The 22,829-nt window shown below is 35.4% G+C and overlaps 2 protein-coding genes across 4 annotated transcripts in view; both read right to left on the minus strand.

The window, feature by feature from the left end:
• LOC127859526 (D-ribitol-5-phosphate cytidylyltransferase-like) overlaps positions 1-22,829 on the minus strand; it is a 204,189-nt gene that overhangs the window by 110,141 nt on the left and 71,219 nt on the right. The gene's annotated exons all lie outside the window — the stretch shown is intronic.
• Positions 1-22,829, minus strand: part of LOC127859747 (DNA topoisomerase 2-binding protein 1-like) — a 67,553-nt gene that overhangs the window by 36,187 nt on the left and 8,537 nt on the right. The window contains exons 2-3 of the mRNA XM_052397255.1: positions 15,131-15,223; positions 12,576-12,685 (exon numbers count right to left, since the gene is read on the minus strand). Coding sequence (XP_052253215.1) covers positions 12,576-12,685; positions 15,131-15,223 — 203 coding nt within the window. The remainder of the gene's footprint in view (positions 1-12,575; positions 12,686-15,130; positions 15,224-22,829) is intronic.

Below are 22,829 nucleotides of genomic sequence, written 5' to 3' on the forward strand. Positions count from 1 at the left end.
TCTTTTAACATATTGTACGCAAAGTGAGCCGAAGTTGAATGTTAAGAAAGACATTATAGAACAGATCTTATACGATGACACTCGTTATTATTTATTTTAGGTCATTTAGAAAAGTTAAGAATTATTATCCAAAACTTAGTAGTAACGTTAAGAATAAAATTTCAGAGTTAAGAATTATTTTTGAAAATCTGATTGTAACGTTAAGAATTTCACAAAACCTTATCTGGAGCTCTGGCCATGTTTCATAACAAATCACAATCCTATTAAACTCAGTTTAGATATCATAACATATTTTTTAAATGAAAAATTTAGTGAGTTTTATTATGACCAGATAAGGAAAACTTCCCTGCCTCGTGGTAGTGATGTTTTTCAATTAAGCAGAATCATATGTTCCTCTGCAGAGAAAACATTAGAACTACATGTAATCTTCAGACCAAGAGTGACAAGTATTGGGCAATAATGTGACCTCATGAGTGTTCAAAAGCTTTTCCTTCTATCTGACCAAATATCCGTATATCTGGCTTCTCATATGACTCGGAAAACCAAACGTTCATTGCAGTACCTTAGCAAACGGCAACAAGAAACCGTCGGAGACGGGTGATGCTCCCCAAAAAAAAAATTTGTCACAATATTGCACTATATATTCAGATAAAAGGAAACGTCTTGAGGGCACAGTAGTTGGGGGGACAAGTATTTTTATATCGAAAATTTTAAAGGGCCATAACTCTGTGAAAAATCATCCTACCAGAACCCGTTGATAATATGCACATCTCCTCTTGGTAGTGAAGCTTCCCATAAAGTTTCATTGAATTCCGGTAATGAGTTGCTGAGAAATAGCCCGAACAAGAATTGCACTATATGTACAGTTAATGGAAAATTTCAAAAATTTAAAAGGTCCATAACTCTGTGAAAAATCATCCAACCAGAACCAACTGATAATATGCATATCTCCTCTTGGTAGTGAAGCTTCCCATAAAGTTTCATTGAATTCCGGTCATTAGTTGCTGAGAAATAGCCCGGACAAAAATTGCACTATATGTACAGTTAATGTAAAATTTCAAAGGGCCATCACTCTGTGAAAAATCATCCGACCAGAACCTGCTGATAATATGCACATCTCCTCTTGGTAGTGAAGCTTCCCATAAAGTTTCATTGAATTCCGGTCATAAGTTGCTGAGAAATAGCCCGGACAAGAATTGCACTATATGTACAGTTAATGGGAAATTTCAAAGGGCCATAACTCTGTGAAAAATCATCTGACCAGAACCCGCTGATAATATGCACATCTCATTTTGGTAGTGAAGCTTCCCATAAAGTTTCATTGAATTCAGGTCATTAGTTGCTGAGAAATAGCCCGGACAAAAATTGTGCACGGACGGACACATGGACGGAAGGACGGACGGACAGACGAAGCGGCGACTATATGCTCCCCCCAAAATAAATTTTGGAGGAGCATAAAAATAATGAGTCAACATTTAAACGTGCAGCTTGAATGCAAAGACATCTATGTTGCTAACAGACTAAGGAAGTATATTCCAAACAAACATAGATCTGTGATTGTTAAATTTGTGCGTCAACAAATGAAATATGATGAATTGAAGAGTGGAAAACTACTTAAGAGCACAGGCATTTATATCAACTTGGTCTTGACAAAAACAAACGCAGAGGTGCTAGCATCCCTACATCTCATAAATCCTGGCCGTGTCGAAAGATACTTTGACTTGGTATTTCATTTGGTAATACAATGTTTAAAACTAAAAGACCAAGCTAAACTTACCTTTATGAATAAGACTTATTTATTTCTGAATATAAATTAATATTAATTTTTGCGGAAACGAATGTTGTTTGCTGGTTTTATAGATATATGATTACGGAATACTTTTGTCTGTTTCGTTATGTAACGTTATGTACGTTATGCCTCGGACAGGTTCGTTAGAACAATAGAATAACGCATTTTTCTTACCACGTGATATTACATCATTCCTCCTTTTGCAAATTGCCTGTGCTTGCGTTCAGATCGCCAAAAAACCCCACCCACCGCACCCTGATCAATATCAAGACTGGTCAGACATCCACAGTTTAAGATGCACAGAGTCAATTTGAAACCATATCTTGCAGAAATATGAGCCGCGTTCTGAGAAAACTGGGCATAATGCATGTGCGTAAAGTGTCATCCCAGATTAGCCTGTGCAGTCTGCACAGGCTTATCAGGGACGACACTTTCCGCCTAAACTTGATTTTCGGCAAGGAGCGACTTCCTTGAAATTAAAAATACCATAACAGGGGAAAGTGTCATCCCTGATTAGCCTGTGCGGACTGCACAGGCTAATCTGGGACGACACTTTACGCACATGCATTAAGCCCAATTTTCTCAGAACAAAACACATATGACCTAAACATTTGAGTTATATGAGTCTGCCGGCAAGTCCTTTATTTCCAGTACATTTACACCCACTCCTGGCGGGCTCCTAAAATCCGATGGCCGACATCCAAGCCCATTTTGGTGCTGGGGCCAGGCAACATCCTCAAAAACGATCAAGATCGGGCCAACCTTGGTCTTGTACAACTGGGGCGCTTTTCGACGGACAGAGTAACACGGCGCTTGGAATGTCTTAAGTGCTACAACTGACCAACGCACTGTCCCCTGTTTATATAGTGAACATGCATTTTCCCGGTGACCAACGCACTGTCTTGTGTTTATATAGTGCACAGGAATTTTGATAGTTTTTGTTGCTACCATATTTGAACTTTCAATTTGTTGTCGGTTTTTATGTTTTAATATAATATGTCTGTTATTTTATTGTCATATGAGCCTTTTTTATATTTTAAATATGTCTGGTAATTTTATTGTCATATATGTCTCGTTTATTTTATTTGCCTTCCTGTAGCAGTGCTGGAAAATTCTGTTTGCCGGGGGTCGGATGGGCATGCGCAATTATTCTAAAACATTTATTTCTCGAATGGACTCTGGGCTACATGCATAGTATATCAACCTAGTCTTTTTGGTAATTCCAAGTCATTAACGCTTTAAAAATAGTAGCAATACCATAGGGGAAAAACATTTAGGTGTCAAATAGCTGGTTGAGCGATTATTGGTATTTTAATCTCGGAGTAAGTATGAGAAAAGGTGGTATCGCTGGTTGTAAAAGTGTGATCGCAAGTGTAGTGATTATTGATATTAAAAGAGTCAAGTAAAAGTGTGATCGCAAGTGTAGCGATTATTGATATTAAAAGAGTCAAGTAAAAGTGTGATCGCAAGTGTAGCGATTATTGATATTAAAAGAGTCAAGTAAAAGTGTGATCGCAAGTGTAGCGATTATTGATATTAAAAGAGTCATCATAAAGTGTGATCGCAAGAGCTATTCTCAATGGTCAAGCGATTGGCAGAACTAGGTTTAGCCCAGTCAAGTATATGGTTTTTCCTAGTTCGGTCGCTTGATTAGCAATAGCATTTTTTATTTTGGACAGGCGGTGTTGCTGCTATAACAGCGTTACTTCACGTCTGTAATTTTAACGTGTGCTCATCCACACCCGGTAGGCATATTTTTCAAGTAGCATTGTTTCCACAAGTGAATAGCCGATCTTTCGGGGCTTGTGTGGTTACCACCGGCTGTGTTTTCTGTTTAACGCTGCGGCCTTTCTATCCCACTTTTTTAAATATATAATATATTAAATAGATCTGTTAGTGAATACTTAATGCATTCTTTTACATTTTTGTAATGTTTATTGGGAGGCAAAATATATTGGAATCGTGTCATTAAACTTGTTAACTGAAGTAATGTGTTGTTAAATCGTTGCAGTCATAAACTAAATGTATTAAATAACGTTACAAAAAATCATTTAATTTGTGTACTCCAAGCCATTTTAATCAATTAAAACATTTCTCACTAAATAGACTGTCATGGCCTTACACAACTCGTGCACAACTTGCAAGCATAATCCTGAATGTAAATATGGGGAACATTCAATCCATACTTTGTAAAATGCTAGTGAAGTTAACGAGTGCCGGGTCAATGCTGTCAATCTAAACAAAACAATTATCAGTGTGTTTTGTTTGTCTGCAGTTTTCATAGCGTCTTTGGATATTGTACAAAATATCAATGTAAAATAAACTATGTTTGTCTTTATACTGAGAACTATTATTCAACATTAATGTATTTTCATTGTTTTGTTGTTTTTCTTTTTTCCTTCTCACTTTACACATAGTTTATTGTACATGTGTGTTGTTGTTGTTGTTTTTGGAAATTTTTCTACTTTCTTACTTTACATATTGTTCAAGCTAGTAAGAAAATCACATTCTAGATGACGCAATTGCGCGATTGGCTCTATTTTTCCAAAGATCGCTCACATTTTCAGCACGTGTGCGAGAAAATTAGCGCGCTATATATCCAGGAGTACTCTTTAAGATCAAAGCAATATCTACGAAAATTTTGAGAGCCGATTTACGATTGTCAATTGTATGTTAAGCTTTGACAAAACTAAAGCTCGCCTAAAGGCGAAGAGTTGTTGTGTTGGAAAAATGGATATTGGCCAATAAGAGCGCACGCTTTGAATGAGCGACAGCACTCATAGGCAGTCAATACCTGCAGTAAAATCATGCAGAGGACGCATGATGTAATTGCTATTAGTGCGTGGTTTTGTAGCAGTTTGTTGGCTTTGTTATACCTTCCAGTATAACACACTTATCAGACCATACGGTGTACACCTTCAAGATGAAAACGTGGCCAGTTACTTAGAACACGGATGATTGCAACCGAGTGAAATCCTTGTGCATTTCGTCGATATTTTCAAAACATTTATTTGACATGTCAAGCGTTTTAACACATTATAGTTTAATTCATAACACACAACTGTAAACGTTTTGTTGAAGTCTCGAAGGAGACCAAATTAAATTTGTTATCCAAAACACACCTCAGAATTTTAATGTTTATTTCACGTTAAAAATTTATCGCTTCAAATAAACAGTTCTCATTCATTTTTTTTTATCCTTTGGCTCGATAACAAGCGCGTGAAAATCATGACGTTATACCATTACGTCATCCGCATGGAAAGAGTGAGTGTATCAATTGTTGTATTAAAACTTTTTAACGCTGAGCCCTGCATATCATGAAAGGCATTCAAATCAGTACATGTTTTTTTTTTATTATTTAGAAGGATACAGAAATATCATGTGGAAACAAATTTGCGTTTTTTAGCACGGAATGTGCTGTTTTATTTAACAGCATTTCACTGATCTGACAGTATGAAATAATGTTCAAGGTAAAACAATTAAACAATAAAACTAAGGTGTATTAAAATGTATTTAATAATTGCCCCATGTTTCTGAAAAAAAAACATAGCCCTGTATTTTTCAAAGTGAGGGGTAAATTTACCCCTCCCTACTTTTGGATTTATAGAAAAGGCACTGCCTGGGTTAGTTCTCTTATTAGACTTTAAAAAAGCATTTGATTGATTGGCATGGTAATTTGTACACAATACCCTTTCCTTCTTTAATTTTTGTCGTACATCAGGGATTGGTTTCATGTAATATATTAAGATTCTAAATCAGCTGTTTCTCAGTGTGGCTACTTATCTAATTTATTCACAATGTGAAAGAAGCTGCACCCAAGGAGATGCCCTTTCAAGTTATAGTTTAATCCTCTTCGCTGAAGTGTTGTCAATTGTATTGAGAGATAACAAGAAAATGAAAGGAATAAGTATTCATGGAATTGAGCATTAAATGTCCCAGTTTGCGGACGATACTGCTATTTTAAGGACAATACTGAACAATCCTTAAATGAAACACTTACTGCCATAACAATGGCTCGGTTATAGGGCACAAAACTCAGGAATGTGTGGTTAACTGAGCACGAAAAGTGCCTTGAAGTTCCAGAATATTTAAAAAAAAAATCGGGAAAACAATGCACACGAAAACTCCTGATTTTGAGGAAGAACAAGCAAAGTCTTAAATAATCAATTTAACATATTTTACCGCTTTAAAAAAAATTTCAAGGCAAAAGGTAATTTAATTATGCAATATTTTTCTACATTGGATCAGCTACACAATATAATGAGATTGATTTGCTGTTTAAAATTTACTTTTTTCAACCAATAAACAATTAAAAGGTTGACATTACTTCAAGAACAAGTTATTTTACACTCAGGCCACTCCAAATCGATTTGTTGGTCTACGGATTTTTTTGAAAAAAAGTTGAAGAGACTAGCAAATTTTTTTTATTTTTTTTTAAACAGGAAAATTCTCGAGCGAGCGAAGAGCAAAGAATAAAAAAAACAAATGTCGATAGAAAAATATTGCAATATCAAGAGATACAGGTTTAAACAGCTATATTTCACATTCAAATCAATTCTTATACAAAGAATATAATTATATCGACCTCATGTTTATAGGAGTTAGTTGCATATGACCTTTGACCACGAAATACCCTTAATACATGTAAACCATATCATTGAAGTGAGGGACACATGTTTACCTACTGCTGCTTATATTTGTTTGAAGTTTCAAACAGTGAAAGCTGTGAAAAGGTATACCATGTTGCAAGCTGTGAAAAGGTATACCATGTTGCAATAGCACTTAAAGAGGGACAATCATCACAGCGTTTTTTTTCCTTCTTTGAATGGGTCCGGTAAACGGCCCTGTTCCCAATCGGGACCGGACCTGGTCCCAAAATTGCCGACGACCCTTCCCAATTTAGAAAACAGTCTTATCCCAAATAGTTTATATAAAAACGGCCTCGTATCGATTCGAAAATCCCAAATAGACTATCTTTTTTGTCTCAAAACTATTTCAGCGGTTAGTAAACAAGTATTTAAAGGAAACGGTTGTTGTTGTGGTTGTTGTTGTTCTTTTAGAATGAGGCCGACGCAACTTCCGATAGGTGGAGCCACCTAGTTACCAAGTTGACTGTTCCCCGGCTGGCATACATAATGCGGCATTATTGAATGCTGGCGGGGAAACAGTCAACCAAATAAGGCAATAGTAGTAAAATTGACCTTGTTTTGTACGCTTCGATAACAATGTTTCACATGTTCGTGACAGTTGTTTATTAAACGTTCTCGTTAAATACAGATTCAATATACAAAATAAAACCCTTATCCGAAAAGAATGATAGATATTTCGAAATGCCGACTTTGACAAAATATTTTCCCGGGGTTTGGTTTTATTCATAGCGACGTCTTTACGTAGTAAACAAACCCAAATATGGAAATCCGAAATCTCGTTTTACTCTTCAAATACTCGCGGCAAAGTTAAAAAGTCAACTACTTCCGACGATTTTGCACACTCGCATCGTGGTTTTTATATAAATAGCCAGAAAATGAGTCAAAATTCAAAACACTTCTTGAAGAAAGTGAACAAAACGAAATCAGCCAAGCATAAAAGTCTTGAAGACTTTGAGTTTCGTCCTGAACCAAAGAAAATTAAATTCTCCATGAGGTCCGATGATGGTACCCTTCGAGAATTTTCAGCCGAGCCAGTTGGTAAGGCTTGTAATAAGCACGTCACCCTTTGACACAATGTTTTCCACCTAATTTTTTGTTTTCCATTATAACAATGGTCATCTGCTGGTCCTTTCAATTTAGACAATTTACCTCAAATTGCCACACAAAGTAATTGTTTAATTGGGCTTTATGCCATTTTAAAAAATTTTCAGTTAGATTGCGGCAATACCCATTAATTCTATCTGAAAAACCAGTTCTTATTTTTTTTTTTTAATAAACTGGTATTTGTTATACAGACTTATGATCTACCCTACCACAGAATGCCATTGATAGTGTATAAAAGCATTGTTTACTACATAAAATAGATTCCAGTTGATGTATTTGTATGATTTTTTATATTTCCCAATTTGATGGATTCACGACGCAAAAATTCCCAATTTGAAGGATTTCGCGACTCAAAAATTCCCAATTTCTAGGGGACAAGACCTGTTCCCAAACAGGTGAAAAAAAACGCTGCATCAAAATGATAATGACAGACAGTCGGACAAAGGTCATGCGTATAATCCATTGTTGCTACCTTATTTTAAAAGGGGCCTATCGATGGCTAGTACGGTATTGTATTTTTCTGAAATAAATGTATACATTACAAAGAACTTATTTGATGTTTCTAAAATACACGGACCAAGCTGTTAAACATGTTCTGTCAACCATGTATTTTAAAAATGATAAAACGTTGTCCCTATGAAACTTTTAGAACAAGCATTTAATGAATTTGTTTTACTTACTTCATGTGTCCCAATGTTGTTTGAAATTAAACATGCTTTAACGGTATCTGCTGATAGATGCATGTTCAAACGTAAACAAACACATTCAAATAAGTCACAGAACGTAAAAGATTTGTTTATATTTTAAAGGGTTGGCAGCAGCAACTTTTCACCGCAATTTGTTAAAACGATCACGACAGCGTAACATGTACTGCTCGCGCAGGGAGCCATTTTTTTCTGGTCGTCTCGATCAAACATTTTAGCGTCTGCAGTTATCGATTAAAAAGGTTACAAAACACTATATTTGTCATTCCTATTCAGCATCAAAATCGTTTCTGACAGATCACGTTGTTTTTTTTTTCTTTCACAAATTAAAAAAAATACATGCGCTATGGTTACAGAAGGACACCAAAATGAGTGCGAGTGGTAATTTTTTTCCATTTTGAAAAAATATGTGGGGCAAATGTGCCGACCAACAGATCAATTTGGAGTGGCCTCAGCACTCAATTATTTGAAATACTGAAATCTGCCAAATCCTCATCTCTTGCTAGGCAAATTCATGACCATATTTTTCTTTCCAACAAACATGTTAACTATCACTTCCAAGTCAGTGATTTCTTTTCAAAATTTGTCAATAAATACTCAGTTTTACTACATTTGTCAGCGTGTTTTTTAATTTAAATTCAGGGAAGGTATTTGGCCCCATTCCCAATGTAAACAAGAAACCGTTGGAGACGGGTGATGCTCCCCTAAGGTTTTTTTGTCACAATATTGCACTTTATATTCAGATAAAAGGAAACGTCTTGAGGGGCATAACTTTGGACAAAATAATACAATGGATGGTTTAGCAACTTACAAATTTCAAAGGGCCATAACTCTCTAAATAAATCATTTAACCAGAACCCACAAATAACATGCGCATCTCCTCAAGGTAGTTAAGCTTCCCATAAAGCTTCATTGAATTCCAGTCAGTAGTTGGGGAGAAGACAAGAATTGCACTATATGTACAGTTTATAGAAAATTTCAAAGGGCCATAACTCTGTGAAAAATCATTCGACCATAACCCGCTGATAATATGCACATCTCCTGTTGGTAGTGAAGCTTTCCATAAAGTTTCATTGAATTCCCGTAATAAGTTGCTGAGAAATAGCTTGGACAAGAATTGCACTATATGTACAATGGCAAATTTCAAAGGACCATAATTCTGAAAAATCATCCGACGAGAACCGGCTGATAATATACACATCTCCTCTTGGTAGTGAAGCTTCGCATAAAGTTTCATTGAATTCCAGTCATTATTTGCTGAGAAATAGCCCGGACAAGAATTGCACTATATGTACAGTTAATGGAAAATTTCAAAGGGCCATAACTCTCTGAAAAATCATCCGATCAGAACTGGCTGAAAATATGCACATCTCCTTTTGGTAGTGAAGCTTCCCATAAAGTTTCATTGAATTCCGGTCATTAGTTGCCGAGAAATAGCCCGGACAAGAATTGCAAGATATGTACAGTTAATGGAAAATTTCAAAGGGCCATAACTCTGTGAAAAATCATCCGACAAAAACCGGCTGATAATATGCACATCTTCTCTTGGTAGTGAAGCTTCCCATAAAGTTTAATTAAATTCCGGTCATTAATTGCTGAGAAATAGCCCGGACAAAAATTGTGCACGGATGGACGGACACACGGACGGACGCACGGACAGACGAAGCGGCGACTATATGCTCCCCCCAAAAAAGTTTTGGGGGAGCATAATAAAAGCAAATACTTTTCCCAATTTGGACCGAAAAATTTCCCAATTAAAGGTTTCCAAAAAATATATTGTCTTAAATTTTTTTTATAGATTGTTTGGGGATGTCAGAGGGGAAAAATACGTCTAGGGGAACAGGCTGAAAATAGGCGGGTCTCTAAGAAGGAGAAAAACCTGCTTGAACATCTATACTTCATGGTGATACTTAGTTAAAGCACTAATTCGATAAATGAGTTTCACACTCCCACTTGTAGCGATTATGACAATGCAATAGCTATAAATACGTGTACTAATTAAAGTAACTTCTTGGTAACTAAATGAACAATAGATAAAAACATTGTGCAAAGTGTCATTCAGTATATTGGTTAAGTGTTGCTTATAAGAAGCAATTCAATTTAGACTAGCCTTTTTCTTATAAAAACATGCAGTTGATGAATTGCAATCAAGTACAATAAGTAATCAGGTCATAATCTAGAATGAACACGCGACCACTTTGAAACCAGATTGTGTATAAGGAAGTTTAGTTTAAACCTTTTTTTTCGCTCAATTGCATTGAAAGTACTAACTACTTATTTTAAACGCTCTGGGCGTAGAACTAGTACTTTGTGTCTTTGGGGGAGATCTAAATAATGCTCCCATAGTAGGGATTGAACAGGTTAACTCCTGGTAGCTAAGGTGGACACCCATATCCATTACACGATTACACATCATAGAGGTCGCCATCGTGTAATTGTGTATCGCTGGATCCTAATTGAGGATGACCCATGGCATTAACCCTTTCAGTGCTGGAACCGAATTTTAAAGGCCTTTGCAAACAGTTTGGATCCAGATGTTCTGTGGTGTCTCATCAGGATCCAAACTGTTTGCTATTCTGATAGTATTCTTTGAAAAAAAAATCGAAGAAAATGCTTATTTTAGAAATTCAGCAGACAACATTTTAGCAGACGACAAATTTCCCAGCATGCAAAGGGTTAAGGCATTCAATTTGAATCATACCAATCAGCGCAATAATCAAGGGGTTGCTGTCTTGACAATTGTGACACTGGCTTCATGACATTTTGTATAGATTAAAGTGAATTAAAATATATTTTGTATTACAATGGCTTGAACATCTGTGCATGATCAGAACTTTTACTTTGAATCCTGTTGATGAGTTAGTAATTTTTTACCATTATTTAACATGGTTTTCTGTTTCCTTCTTATAACATCCATTTTCTGAATGGTAATAACATTCAAGTTAAATGAATATTACATAGGACAGTGAGTTTTTCATTAAGTAAATTTATCCCAAACTCTTCTGATTTTTTAGCACACAAACCCCGCCCACCATTTCATCAAAAGAAAAAAATGTCTTATGTACAACCAAATATTGCTTCATGTTTTATATGTACATTCTAGTGTGTGTAAACAAGGGAAACAAATGCGTTAATTTCATCTGAATATTTTCTTTAAGGGCACTGTGTACACTCAAACTCCTTAGACAACCGCTCATGGAAAAAATGCGGTTTTTAAATAAAAATTAAATGTAAAAAATCGTCTCTTTTATTTCAATTTATCGACACTAATAAGATCAATTGTTATAAACAATGGTCAAAAATTGTACAGCAAAAGCCTAAGTCGCAAACTGGTTAGACCTAGTCAAATTGGGGTTGTAAGAAGGCAAAAATTTCGCACCCAAAATCAGCCATATCGAATACAGTTAGGTTATTTAAGCACGACATAAATTCACTACACTTGAACATTTGCGACTTTTTGTGATTTTGAAGTTCTTAAACAGATTCATTGCTGCCCTTATGGAATTCTTCATATAAAAGAAGTATCTTCTAAATGAAAATCCAGTCTAGGCGTAAATGTCGTCCCTGAGCGGCTAATCTTGGAAGACACTTAAGGAATATGCATTAACCCTTTCAGTGCTGGAACCGGATTTTGAAGGCCTTTGCAAACAGTTTGGATCCAGATGAGACGCCACAGAACGTGGCGTCTCATCAGGATCCAAACTGTTTGCTATTCTGATAGTATTCTTTGAAAAAAAGTGAAGAAAATGATGATTTTAGAAATTCAGCAGACGACATTTTAGCAGACAACAAATTTCCCAGCATGCAAAGGGTTAAGCAAAGTTTTCCAAGAATTTGGCTCATTTATCAATGTAAGTTTGCGAAATAAAAAAAGAAAGTCAAACATTTTGAGAACACATGCATATTGTTATCAGGTGAAAATAAAAATACAACTGAAAATAAAATCGAATTTTCATTTTTGATAACAATGGGTTTCTATCACTACATTGGAACACAGTTCTCAGGTTAGCTAAAGAGAATGTTTTGAATATTCCACTTGCACAATGCTAACAAGCTTTTTATTTAATTTGACATTGTGACCTATTTCTTCACCTCCTGTAACCTATTTTCAAACTCCGCCAAGAAATCATTGGGACAAAAGTTCTGTCCAAGTATCAATGAACATTGGACAATTCATTTTTCCTCTATAGAGTCTTGACAAGAAAAATGTTGAATCCTCATGCACATGACATACAATTAACAACAAAACAACGCACAACGAACAAAAGGCGATCACAAAAGCTCTTCATCAGCATGTTGTGCGCGCGTGAGCTAAAAAAAAAGTCTTACCATCCAGGTGTTAGTCACGATGTTGATCACAGTCCAGTCTACAGGAAAACCGTCCATCGGCACAATGGCATAGTCAGGGATATGCCTGTCTGATGTTTGTAGCACCACACCTGTGTATACAAACAACCAATAATATATGAGCCTCGCTCTGTGAAAAGGAGATTAACCCTTTGCATGCTGGGAAATTTGTCGTCTGCTAAAATGTCGTCTGCTTACAGGGTTCGCAAAAACCGTCGGTCCGCTGGTCCTGACCGGCAAATTTTTCTACGGACCGACAAGTGATTTAAGATAATCGGTCCGACTGACCGACACAATCGGATGAAAAATGGTTTCAAAAAGATCACTCAAAGTGTATAATATGCTATTGGATTAATAGAAGGTAAATGCTTTTTATTCAACTTCTGTCAAAATCATTTTTTTCTTACCTTCATTTTGATGTTTTGATGTTTAAAGTTGGATTAAAATTGACTATCACATGTGAGTTCAAAATCAAAGGTCTTTGTTAAAAAAAGCAACCGAGTGCGTCCGCCATTTTATTTGTTCCATTTAATTTCTCCACAACAAACACTGCATGAAAACTTGTTTCAACAGGCATTTGTGAGCATTTCTGTTAAATAGTTTCATGATTATATTGTTCTGGGAAGGATATATTTTAATTTACACACCAACTATTTCTGAAATCAAAATTAGATTTTTCAACCGATGTACTATATTTCGGATATTTTAAATTCGGACATAGGTATATTTATGTTTTGATTTGTTGTTGATCGTTTGTTGCAATATGTTTTGTGTTATTTCAGACAACAAGAATGGATGGTGGTAATTATCATGGGCCTTTCTATCAAGAAATAGGTGTGAAAGACATTCATTTAATTGAACCTGGAAATCAACCACCTAGCTTAGCTAAGAGAAAATATTTAAATAATAGGTGTTGTTATAGAACTTGTGAAATCGGCTAATAAACAGAAATTGAAGTCATCCAAAGTAGTGTGAATGGGTGTGTGCAATTAAGTCAAACTTGATTGGATGTCACCCTATATACTTTTCAAGAACACGGATTTGTAGAGCTGTGCAGGCTAAAAAACAGTTTGACAAAAAGAAGTCTAAAAAGAATACCTTTGGTTTATATGTGGTTTATTATTAATATAATAATTGTTTAACTATATCGACTTTGGACATGTTTTTATTGTATTTTTAATGTGATCAAAACCAATAAACATCAAAAAGGTACTCTCTTTTGTTGTGTTTTGCTGTTATAGTTTAGTCGGACAGTGGGACTGACAGAAACTGATTCGGACTGACAAAAATTTCAAGTCTGTCAGTCCGAATGACTGACAGATTTTTCAAGTTTTGGCGAACCCTGGCTTAATTTCTAAAATTAGCATTTTCCTCGATTTTTTTCAAAGAGTATTATCAGAATAGCAAACAGTTTGGATCCTGATGAGACGCCACGTTCTGTGGCGTCTCATCTGGATCCAAACTGTTTGCAAAGGCCTTCAAAATTTTGTTCCCGCACTGAAAGGGTTAAATGCATGTTCACTAAGTATCGTCACAGACTAGACTGTGCATCAGCTCAATATCTGAAAGCGTTTGGTGAAAAAACTCCGGACAAACAGTTACTACAGAGAAAATTTCTATGTCCAAGACCCATAACTACGGTCCATCCCAAAAATCTACATCTTCATCTATATGTCATGTAGGTAGACTCACATACAAAAGATCAGCTCAATATCTATAAGTGTTGCATAAAAAAAACTCCGGAAAACAGTAATTATATAGACATTTTCTAAGTCCAAGGCCCATAACTTCACTGCGAATCAATTTACCAGATCGAATTTCATACTTCATCTGTAGGGCATGTAGTTAGATGCACATACCAAAAATCAGCTCAATATCTGAAAGTGCTGCGTAAAAAAACATCCCGGAAAACGTTAATTTTAAAAAAACATTTCTATGTCCAAGGCCCATAACTTCGCTACAAATCACTGGACTTGAATGAATTTCACACATCATCTGCAGGGCATGTATGTACATTCGCATATCAAAAATCATCTCAATATCTGAAAGCATTGCATACAAAACATATGGAAAACGGTTATTATAGAGAAAATTTTCTCATACACTTTTGTCTCAAATCTCCATGCCTTTTACGTTCTATTAATAGAAGTTCCAACCTTGGATTACATCCATTCGAAAAATATTAGTTCCCTTTTCAAAAATGACCTGTACCTGGGAAATAGCATATTAAAATTACCTCCCTTAAAAGCTTATTACTTCCCTTGGCAAAAATTTAGATCTCTAAAAGGTCTGTATCTTCGTCAAAAATCAACCAACCTGAACGAATTTTACACTTCATGTAGGCACACTCATATCAGCTAAATATTTTAAAGCACTGCATAAAAAACCTACGGAGAACAGACTGATGGACAGAATGACAGTGCGACTGCTATATGCCACCGTACCGGGTTCATAAAAATGTGACTGCCAAATGTTGTCAACCATCAAGCAATCTTGGTTATATACCCTATCCTAATAAATCTAAAAGTTCTACCTACCTCCGCCCTCCTTGATATACGCTGTCAGGGCCGGGATCCCTTCTTCATCAAAGCCATACAAAACAAACGTCTTCCCAGCGAATATCTTGTCTCCTGGAATTGAGAACGATGAGAATCATCAATATTTATAAAATAACGTAAAACTGTTCTATCAATGTGTAATACATAGGATGAGGTTGAGAATAAAAGAAAGGCAAGGCTCGCCTGGCTTTTGTTTCATACGTGCCTAGCCTGATAATTTAACCCTTTTGCCTTTAGATATCTATTTTCACGCCTTTGTAGTCCCTCAGAAAATTTAATTTAATTAAAGACCTTTCTTACTAGATTCCAATTTTAAAGGCTTCATTTTCAACCCTTAGATACTGATGTGCATCAAAAGGCATAAAACCTAAACAGACTGTGAGTAACTTGCAGGCTGTTCTGGTTTTATGCTGGTTGCAAAAGCCATTTTCACTTTGCTTCTGAGTGGGAAGGGGTTAACACTGATAGGGTCAGTGGGTTTTACCCCCAAATTGGGAAAAGAACTGGTATCGAGCCAATTGAAAATCAGGTAATTGGGACAATTTGCATTGTAAAATCTTCAGAATGGGAATTATGTGTCTTTTAAATTGCTTGGTACTCAACTGCACAAACCCATTTAAATATATTTTTGTTCGTGCCTTTTTGATTGAAATGTTCACTTTAATTGCTCATTTATTTGTTCACTTGCATAAAATGCTTTCCTTCCGTTTGGGAATTTTTCAGACAGCAATAGGGAATTATATAACTTTCCCAATTGGGAAAGTACCCTTAACAGGTACCTTAAAGAAACCGTCTGAGACGGGTGATGCTCCAAAGGTTTTTTTGTCACAATATTGCACTATATATTCAGATAAAAGGAAACGTCTTGAGGGCACAGTAGTTGGGGGGACAAGAATTTTTTTTATAGAAAATTTTAAAGGGCCATAACTCTGTGAAAAATCATCCGACCAGAACCTGCTGATAATATGCACATCTCCTCTTGGTAGTGAAGCTTCCCATAAAGTTTCATTGAATTCCAGTCATAAGTTGCTGAGAAATAGTCCGGACAAGAATTGCACTTTATGTACAGTTAATGGAAAATTTCAAAAATTTTAAAGGGCCATAACTCTGTGAAAAATCATCCGACCAGAACCCGCTGATAATATGCACATCTCCTCTTGGTAGTGAAGCTTCCCATAAAGTTTCATTGAATTTCGGTCATTAGTTGCTGAGAAATGGCCCGGACAAAATTGTGCACAGACGGACACACGGACGGACAGACGAAGCGGCGACTATATGCTCACCCCAAAATAAATTTTGGGGGAGCATAACAAGAGCACCACATAACGGTTGCCAATGCTGCGGGTGCATTTTTGAATAAATGAAAGCTTGTAAGAATTCATTTATTTTTTATTTTTGTTTAGAGGTCATCGACACCTTGACCTTTGACCTAGTGACCCAAAAATGGGTGTGGCCTGTAGAACTCATCAAGGTGCAGCTACATATGAAGTTTCAAAGTTGTAGGTGGAAGCACTTTGATTTTAGAGCCAATGCTCAAAAGGTTAACAAAATGTTAAGGTTTAAGCACAACGCAGACGGCGGATGACACGACGACAGAAGCGACAAGCTGACTATGACAATACCTCGGGTTTTCTCCAAAAACAGCCGAGCTAATAATTGAATAACATATGGAGGGGTTAGAGCCAGAACTTGGTAAGTGCACTTTTTATCAAAAATCACTTTTTTGCACATTTAGAAAGCTATTCAAATACTCTTCAATTTGCACTATTCCCTGGAATCATATCTTGTATACAACATAATATATCCGACAGAACCAAAGTGCTTATCGAGAAATCCCTTGTATGCCAGAATGCTTTATATCCTTTTCATGACTGCAAGAAAGCTTTAAAAGCACTTACGTTTTTTTGGCACTATAGGTTTTCATACATATTGAGAGGTAATACGTGTGCCAAAAGGATTTAAATGAAAAAAGAGCAGTGCATTAAATAAAAGAAAGTGCATTAAACACTTAACTGCACCGCTCTTTGTTTCGTTGCACTCCTCTTTTATTTAGTTTTGCACTCTTTTTTTCTATCTCGATCATTCCCTTAACTTACTTAGTTGTCCCACAACATATCTTACTCGTTCCCAAGAGTTAGTAAGTCGTTCCCTTGAGATAGTTAAAATTCTTTCTTCTTTTGTTTAATGCAACCCTCATATATTTACTGCACCTCTCTTTTTTGATTGCACGCCTCTTTCATTTAGTTGTGCACTCCTGTTTTTTTCTATATCGTTCACTCAACTAAGCTGACTGTTCCCTCGAGTTCGAGTTAGTAGGTTGTTCTCTCAGGTAAGTATGTCGTTGGAACGAGATAGAAAAAAGAGGAGTGCAATGTAAAACAAGAGGAGTGATTAACAAAAAGGAGTGAATGTCACCTATATGCCAACGTACTACTGATGATCAATACATGCATCTTACTGGAACGTTTTGAACAACATTTAAACAACTGCTGTAGAGAATCACTATGCATTTACAACATAGGCATCAATTTACATAACCTAAGTGACAAGGCCGTTCAGAATATAATAAGTTATAAGTAGTTATTGGTCTATCGATATGTTTAAAAGGATGTTGTCCCTGGAGTGCGGAATGTAAAGACTCCAGGATCATAATTAACATTGATGTTAGTCAATATATATAATATGAAACCTATTGGCATTGCATTTTGAATGCGCTGATGTTGAATATTATGTTGATATTTATAAAATCTATATAACCCATGCGACCCTAAACCATTCAAGCTATATTTCATTTGACTAAGTTAAAACAATCAAAGCATTTATAGTGTTCATAAGCTTTTTCTTATATTTGACATGGTAACCTAAGTTTTGAATACACTTTACTTAGATTTCATCTTTGTTGTGATATTGTGATGATACAAATTCTTACCAAATGTGATCAACATTTAGTCATAAGGGTAGCTTCTACAGTTGTTACACCTTTAGCGTAACCTTTAATCTGTTGACCAGGTTTTTGATATCAATTGGCCCAAATTTTACTTTGATTTAAATATTGTCCAGATAAACATTTTTACTTTTATATTTTATTTGGCCTTAACCGAAAATCGGAGTTTGCTTTATTAGATCTGTACTGTAACTTTGCTCTACTTTGCTGTCAGTGTCATGAACTGTAGTGAAATCCTTGTAGGTCCCGAATTTGATGGTATGAAAGTATTAAATTTTGCATGTTTTGTTGATTTACCCAGACAAAATGGACATGAGTTAATTAGAAGCGAATTAATAATTGTCTTCGTGAGGTAATCACCAACAGTTTGGAGTTCCGATGAATAGGAATTAATTACAAGCATCAGAATAACAAACCGTTGGTTATGACCTTAACCAACAACGTAAGCTATATATAATTTTAAATCTAACATGATTGTTTATACATAATATGCCATTTTTCCACAAAAAATACATACATTTGTTTTCATGACGACAACACACTTAAATTATAAAAACTTTTGTCAGGTTCATTAAGATTATTTGAGGAAATAACATTCAATAAATAGGATGTTTGACCTTGTAGGATGACCTTGACCTTGACCCTTCACCTCTCAAAATGTGCAGCTCCTTGAGATACACACGCATTTCAAATATAAAATTGCTAGCTTTAATATTGCAGAAGTGACATTACATGCGCAATTTTGACCCATATATTTTACCTTGAAGGATGACCTTGACCTTGACCTTTCACCACTCAAAATGTGCAGCTCCATGAGATACACATGCATGCCAAATATCAAGTTGCTATCTTCAATATCGCAAAAGTATTCATAAAATAAGCGATTTTGGCCACATATATTTGACCTCTTACCTTGAAGGATGACCTTGACCTTGACCTTTCACCACTCAAAATGTGCAGCTCTATGAGATACACATGCATGCCAAATATCAAGTTGCTATCTTCAATATTGCAAAAGTATTCATAAAATGAGCGATTTTGGCCACATATATTTGACCTCTGACCTTGAAGGATGACCTTGACCTTGACCTTTCACCACTCAAAATGTGCAGCTTTATGAGATACACATGCATGCCAAATATGAAGTTGTTACCTTCAATATAGCAAAAGTTATTGAAAAATGTTAAAGTTGGCGCAAACAGACAGACAGACAGACAGACCAACCAACCAACAGACAGGGCAAAAACAATATGTCCCCCACTACTATAGTGGGGGACATAAAAATATTAAGCTAATCATGCAAAATGTATACCAAGTAAACAGGTTTGGTAACTTATGTATGAACATTTTACTACTTTAATGTGGTTTCACTGGGCCGAATGCAGAAATGATATGTTTGTCAAACGTCTCCTACATCACATATTTAAGGAGACACATTTTACTGAACTGAACATCTGGGAATTCTTGAATTACCATGACAACACAGGGCTCTCTTTCCTTTTTTGTGAAGTAAAAGTAAGACTCTCAATTAATTTGGAGAAAAAAATCCCACAAATTTCAAAATTGTGAGAAATTTAGTCACAAACTCTTCAAAATTTTACAAACAATATTCACATACTTGTAGAAATTGTAAAATGATGATTTTAATGCATAGTTATAGTAAACTTTCGAAAAATAAAATAATACATCATATGAGCAACTAAATTCTGACAGGTTTAACTGTATCTTCAATGATCCATAGTCAATACTTTTGACAAACATTAAAATGTTTTTCTATGTGATTTCTGTTGTGTGGCTAGACACATTAGTTATACATTGAATTTTAGTTCTCGTGTGAGAAATGTAAGCCATATATTTTTTCCAAGTTTAAAACCTTTGTCAATAACAATTGTGCCATGTCACATGCGCATTGGATTCCCTATAAATCATACATATTAACAATTTAATCTATTTGAAAAGAAATTATTCATGCTTTAAAGAAAACATATATATACATATATAAACGGATAAGAATACGAAAATCTACTCCAAATTGCTGCCCTTGCCTCGCTCTCTGCTAGTACTACATTACTCAAGTGTTTTCACTTTCGTCACATGATCTTTCTGATTCAAGACATTTCCGTTGTAAAAGTGCATGCTTAAATCTTACTGTGATATCTTTAAAGTGACTCTTAATTCAAACAAATCTGGATCCCCATGCTGACTTTTTAAACAAAGGATCTCAAGTTTTACTATACAATTTACTGACGGTCCAATGCACTGGTGTGGTTTTTTAGCCGAACTAACGTTACAACACTGGTTTCACCAGTTTCATACTTGTAATTCCTTAACAACAAGCAAATTCGTTGAATTGATATCCCCCTTCTCCTCATTTATATATAGACACCTATGAAGTTTCATGTTAAAAAACTTAAATAGTTTCTGAGATATAGCTCTAAAAAGTTCGTGACAGACAGACGGATGAATTGTACTTTTGAAAATAAAATGTCTGTAAATGTCAAACAACTTACAAAGGCTGGTTTTGTAAAATAGTGTGGATATATAAGATTTGTGAAACGCAAAATTACCTTTAATTTCAAAATCTGTCTACATAAAATAGGTAAGGGTGGTGGAAGAATGATAATTAATTAAAGCAAAGTTAAAAATGATTCTGTAAATTGCAGTGGAATTGTTAACTTGTTAAAATCCACTTTATACTGCAATTTGAACCAAAATGTTTGCTCATGTCATTTTAATAAGGAAAATGAAATTATTGCTTATATTGAGGTATAAAAACCATTGAAAACAAATGATAAAAAATTTATATGCAGAAATATGCAAGTACTATACTGCCATAGATGATCTAGGAGATAACATAGCACATGTATGTATTCTATATGATTAAACTATATATGTCAGTCAATTACAAATAATTTGCAAAGTTTCTTGCGGAGCTTGCTTTAAATTGTATAATAAGTGTACGAACTGAATGTTCTAAAAACAAACCTCTTTAACCATTAATGGGTTTTCATTCTCAAAATACTTTTTCCAAGTATATAATCACAATGATGGTATTGTTAAGTTGAGTGTGTCTTTCAAAAATCACTTTTAGTTTCAATTAAGAATTTCTCATTATGAATAAAATCTTCCTTGTTGAGGAGAACACTTCTAGTTATTAACTAGTGGTTGAAGTATGCATTCATGACTCTGTATTGAACCACTTGAGAACAATCTACCATTCATCCTCCTCCAGTCTGAATGTTAAATTATTAAAAGTGTTTTTGGAAGAGAGCATAACACTATTGCCAACTAAAATGTTTTTTTATAGATTAAACAATGTCTAGCATTAATATTTCATGTACAATAAATTGTGGCCTTCAATTGTTTGCGTAAAATCTACTTAAGTTTACATGGAAGGCAGATTGTTTGCGTGAAATCTACAAATGTCGACATGGGAGGAAGATGCAAATAGCACGAACATACAAACAAGAGGGCCATGATTGCCCTGTATCGCTCCACTGCTGAAAAAGGCTGAAACAAATATTCTCTGCATGTGCAAATACTTAAATATAGGCCCTATTTAAGCACATGTACACTTTTGTGACCCCCTGGGCTTGGTCAAATTTAATCCCAGGTGAATAATTTGAGCAAACTTTGTAGAGGACTACTATATCTCATTACATGTACATACAAAATATGGTAGCCCTTGGTCCTAGATTCAAGGACAAGAATATTTTTAAAGTTTTCACAAAATAAGCAAGATATAAGCGTATATAATCTTCAATTTTGTGACCTGCGGGTCAGTCTCAAATTTGACCCAAAGGGCATAATTTGAACAAACTTGGTAGAGGACTATAAGACGTTACTGCATACCAAATTTGGTAGCCATAGTCTGAATGGTTTTCGACAAGAAGATTTTTAAAGATTTCACAAAATAGGCGCTTTATAAGCGTTAATTCAATTTTGTGACCCCCCCCCAGGGCAGGGTCAAATTTCAGGGCCCTCAATCTGTAAAATCTGCGAATTTCGGCCGCAGTCCCCCACCTGAAAAGTATACTTTTTCCCCTTTTGAGGGAAAAAACTGCCCCTGAAATTAAAAAAAAAAAAAAGATGTGTCTCATGATTATTACATCTCAATTCTATTTCAATTCAATCTTGTCAAACATACTAAATTATGAAAAAAGAAATGAATATAGTGCAAACATGTACAAATGTAATAATACGAGAGAAAGTAAAAAAAAATCCCCCCAAAAGCGAAACGCCGCGAAAATTCCCCCTCATTAGGGTAGTGACCCGCTTCCCCTAAAATGGATTGAGGGCCCTGAAGTTGACCCCAAGGGCATTATTTGAACAAATTTGGTAGAGGTTTATTAGATGTCATTACATACCAAATTAGGTAGCCCTAGGCCCAATGGTAATGGACAAGAAGATTGTTAAAGTTTTCACAAAATAGGCCCCATATAAGCGTATGTTCAGATTTGTGACCCCCAGGTAGGGTCAAATTTGACCCAAGGGGCATAATTTGAACAAACTTGGTAGAGAACTATTAGATGTCACTACATACCAAATTTGGTAGCCCTATGCCTTATGGTTAAGGACAGAAGGATTTTTAAAGTTTTCACAAAATAAGCACCATATAAGCATATAATCTATTTTGTGGCCCCCAGGGCAGGGTCAAATTTGACTCCTGGGGCATAATTACAACAAACTAAGTAGAGGACTATACAATGTCACTACATACCAAATTGTGTAGCC

The sequence above is a fragment of the Dreissena polymorpha genome, chromosome 15 (assembly GCF_020536995.1).
Source record: "Dreissena polymorpha isolate Duluth1 chromosome 15, UMN_Dpol_1.0, whole genome shotgun sequence".
In the NCBI taxonomy this organism is placed as follows: Eukaryota; Metazoa; Mollusca; class Bivalvia; order Myida; family Dreissenidae; genus Dreissena; species Dreissena polymorpha.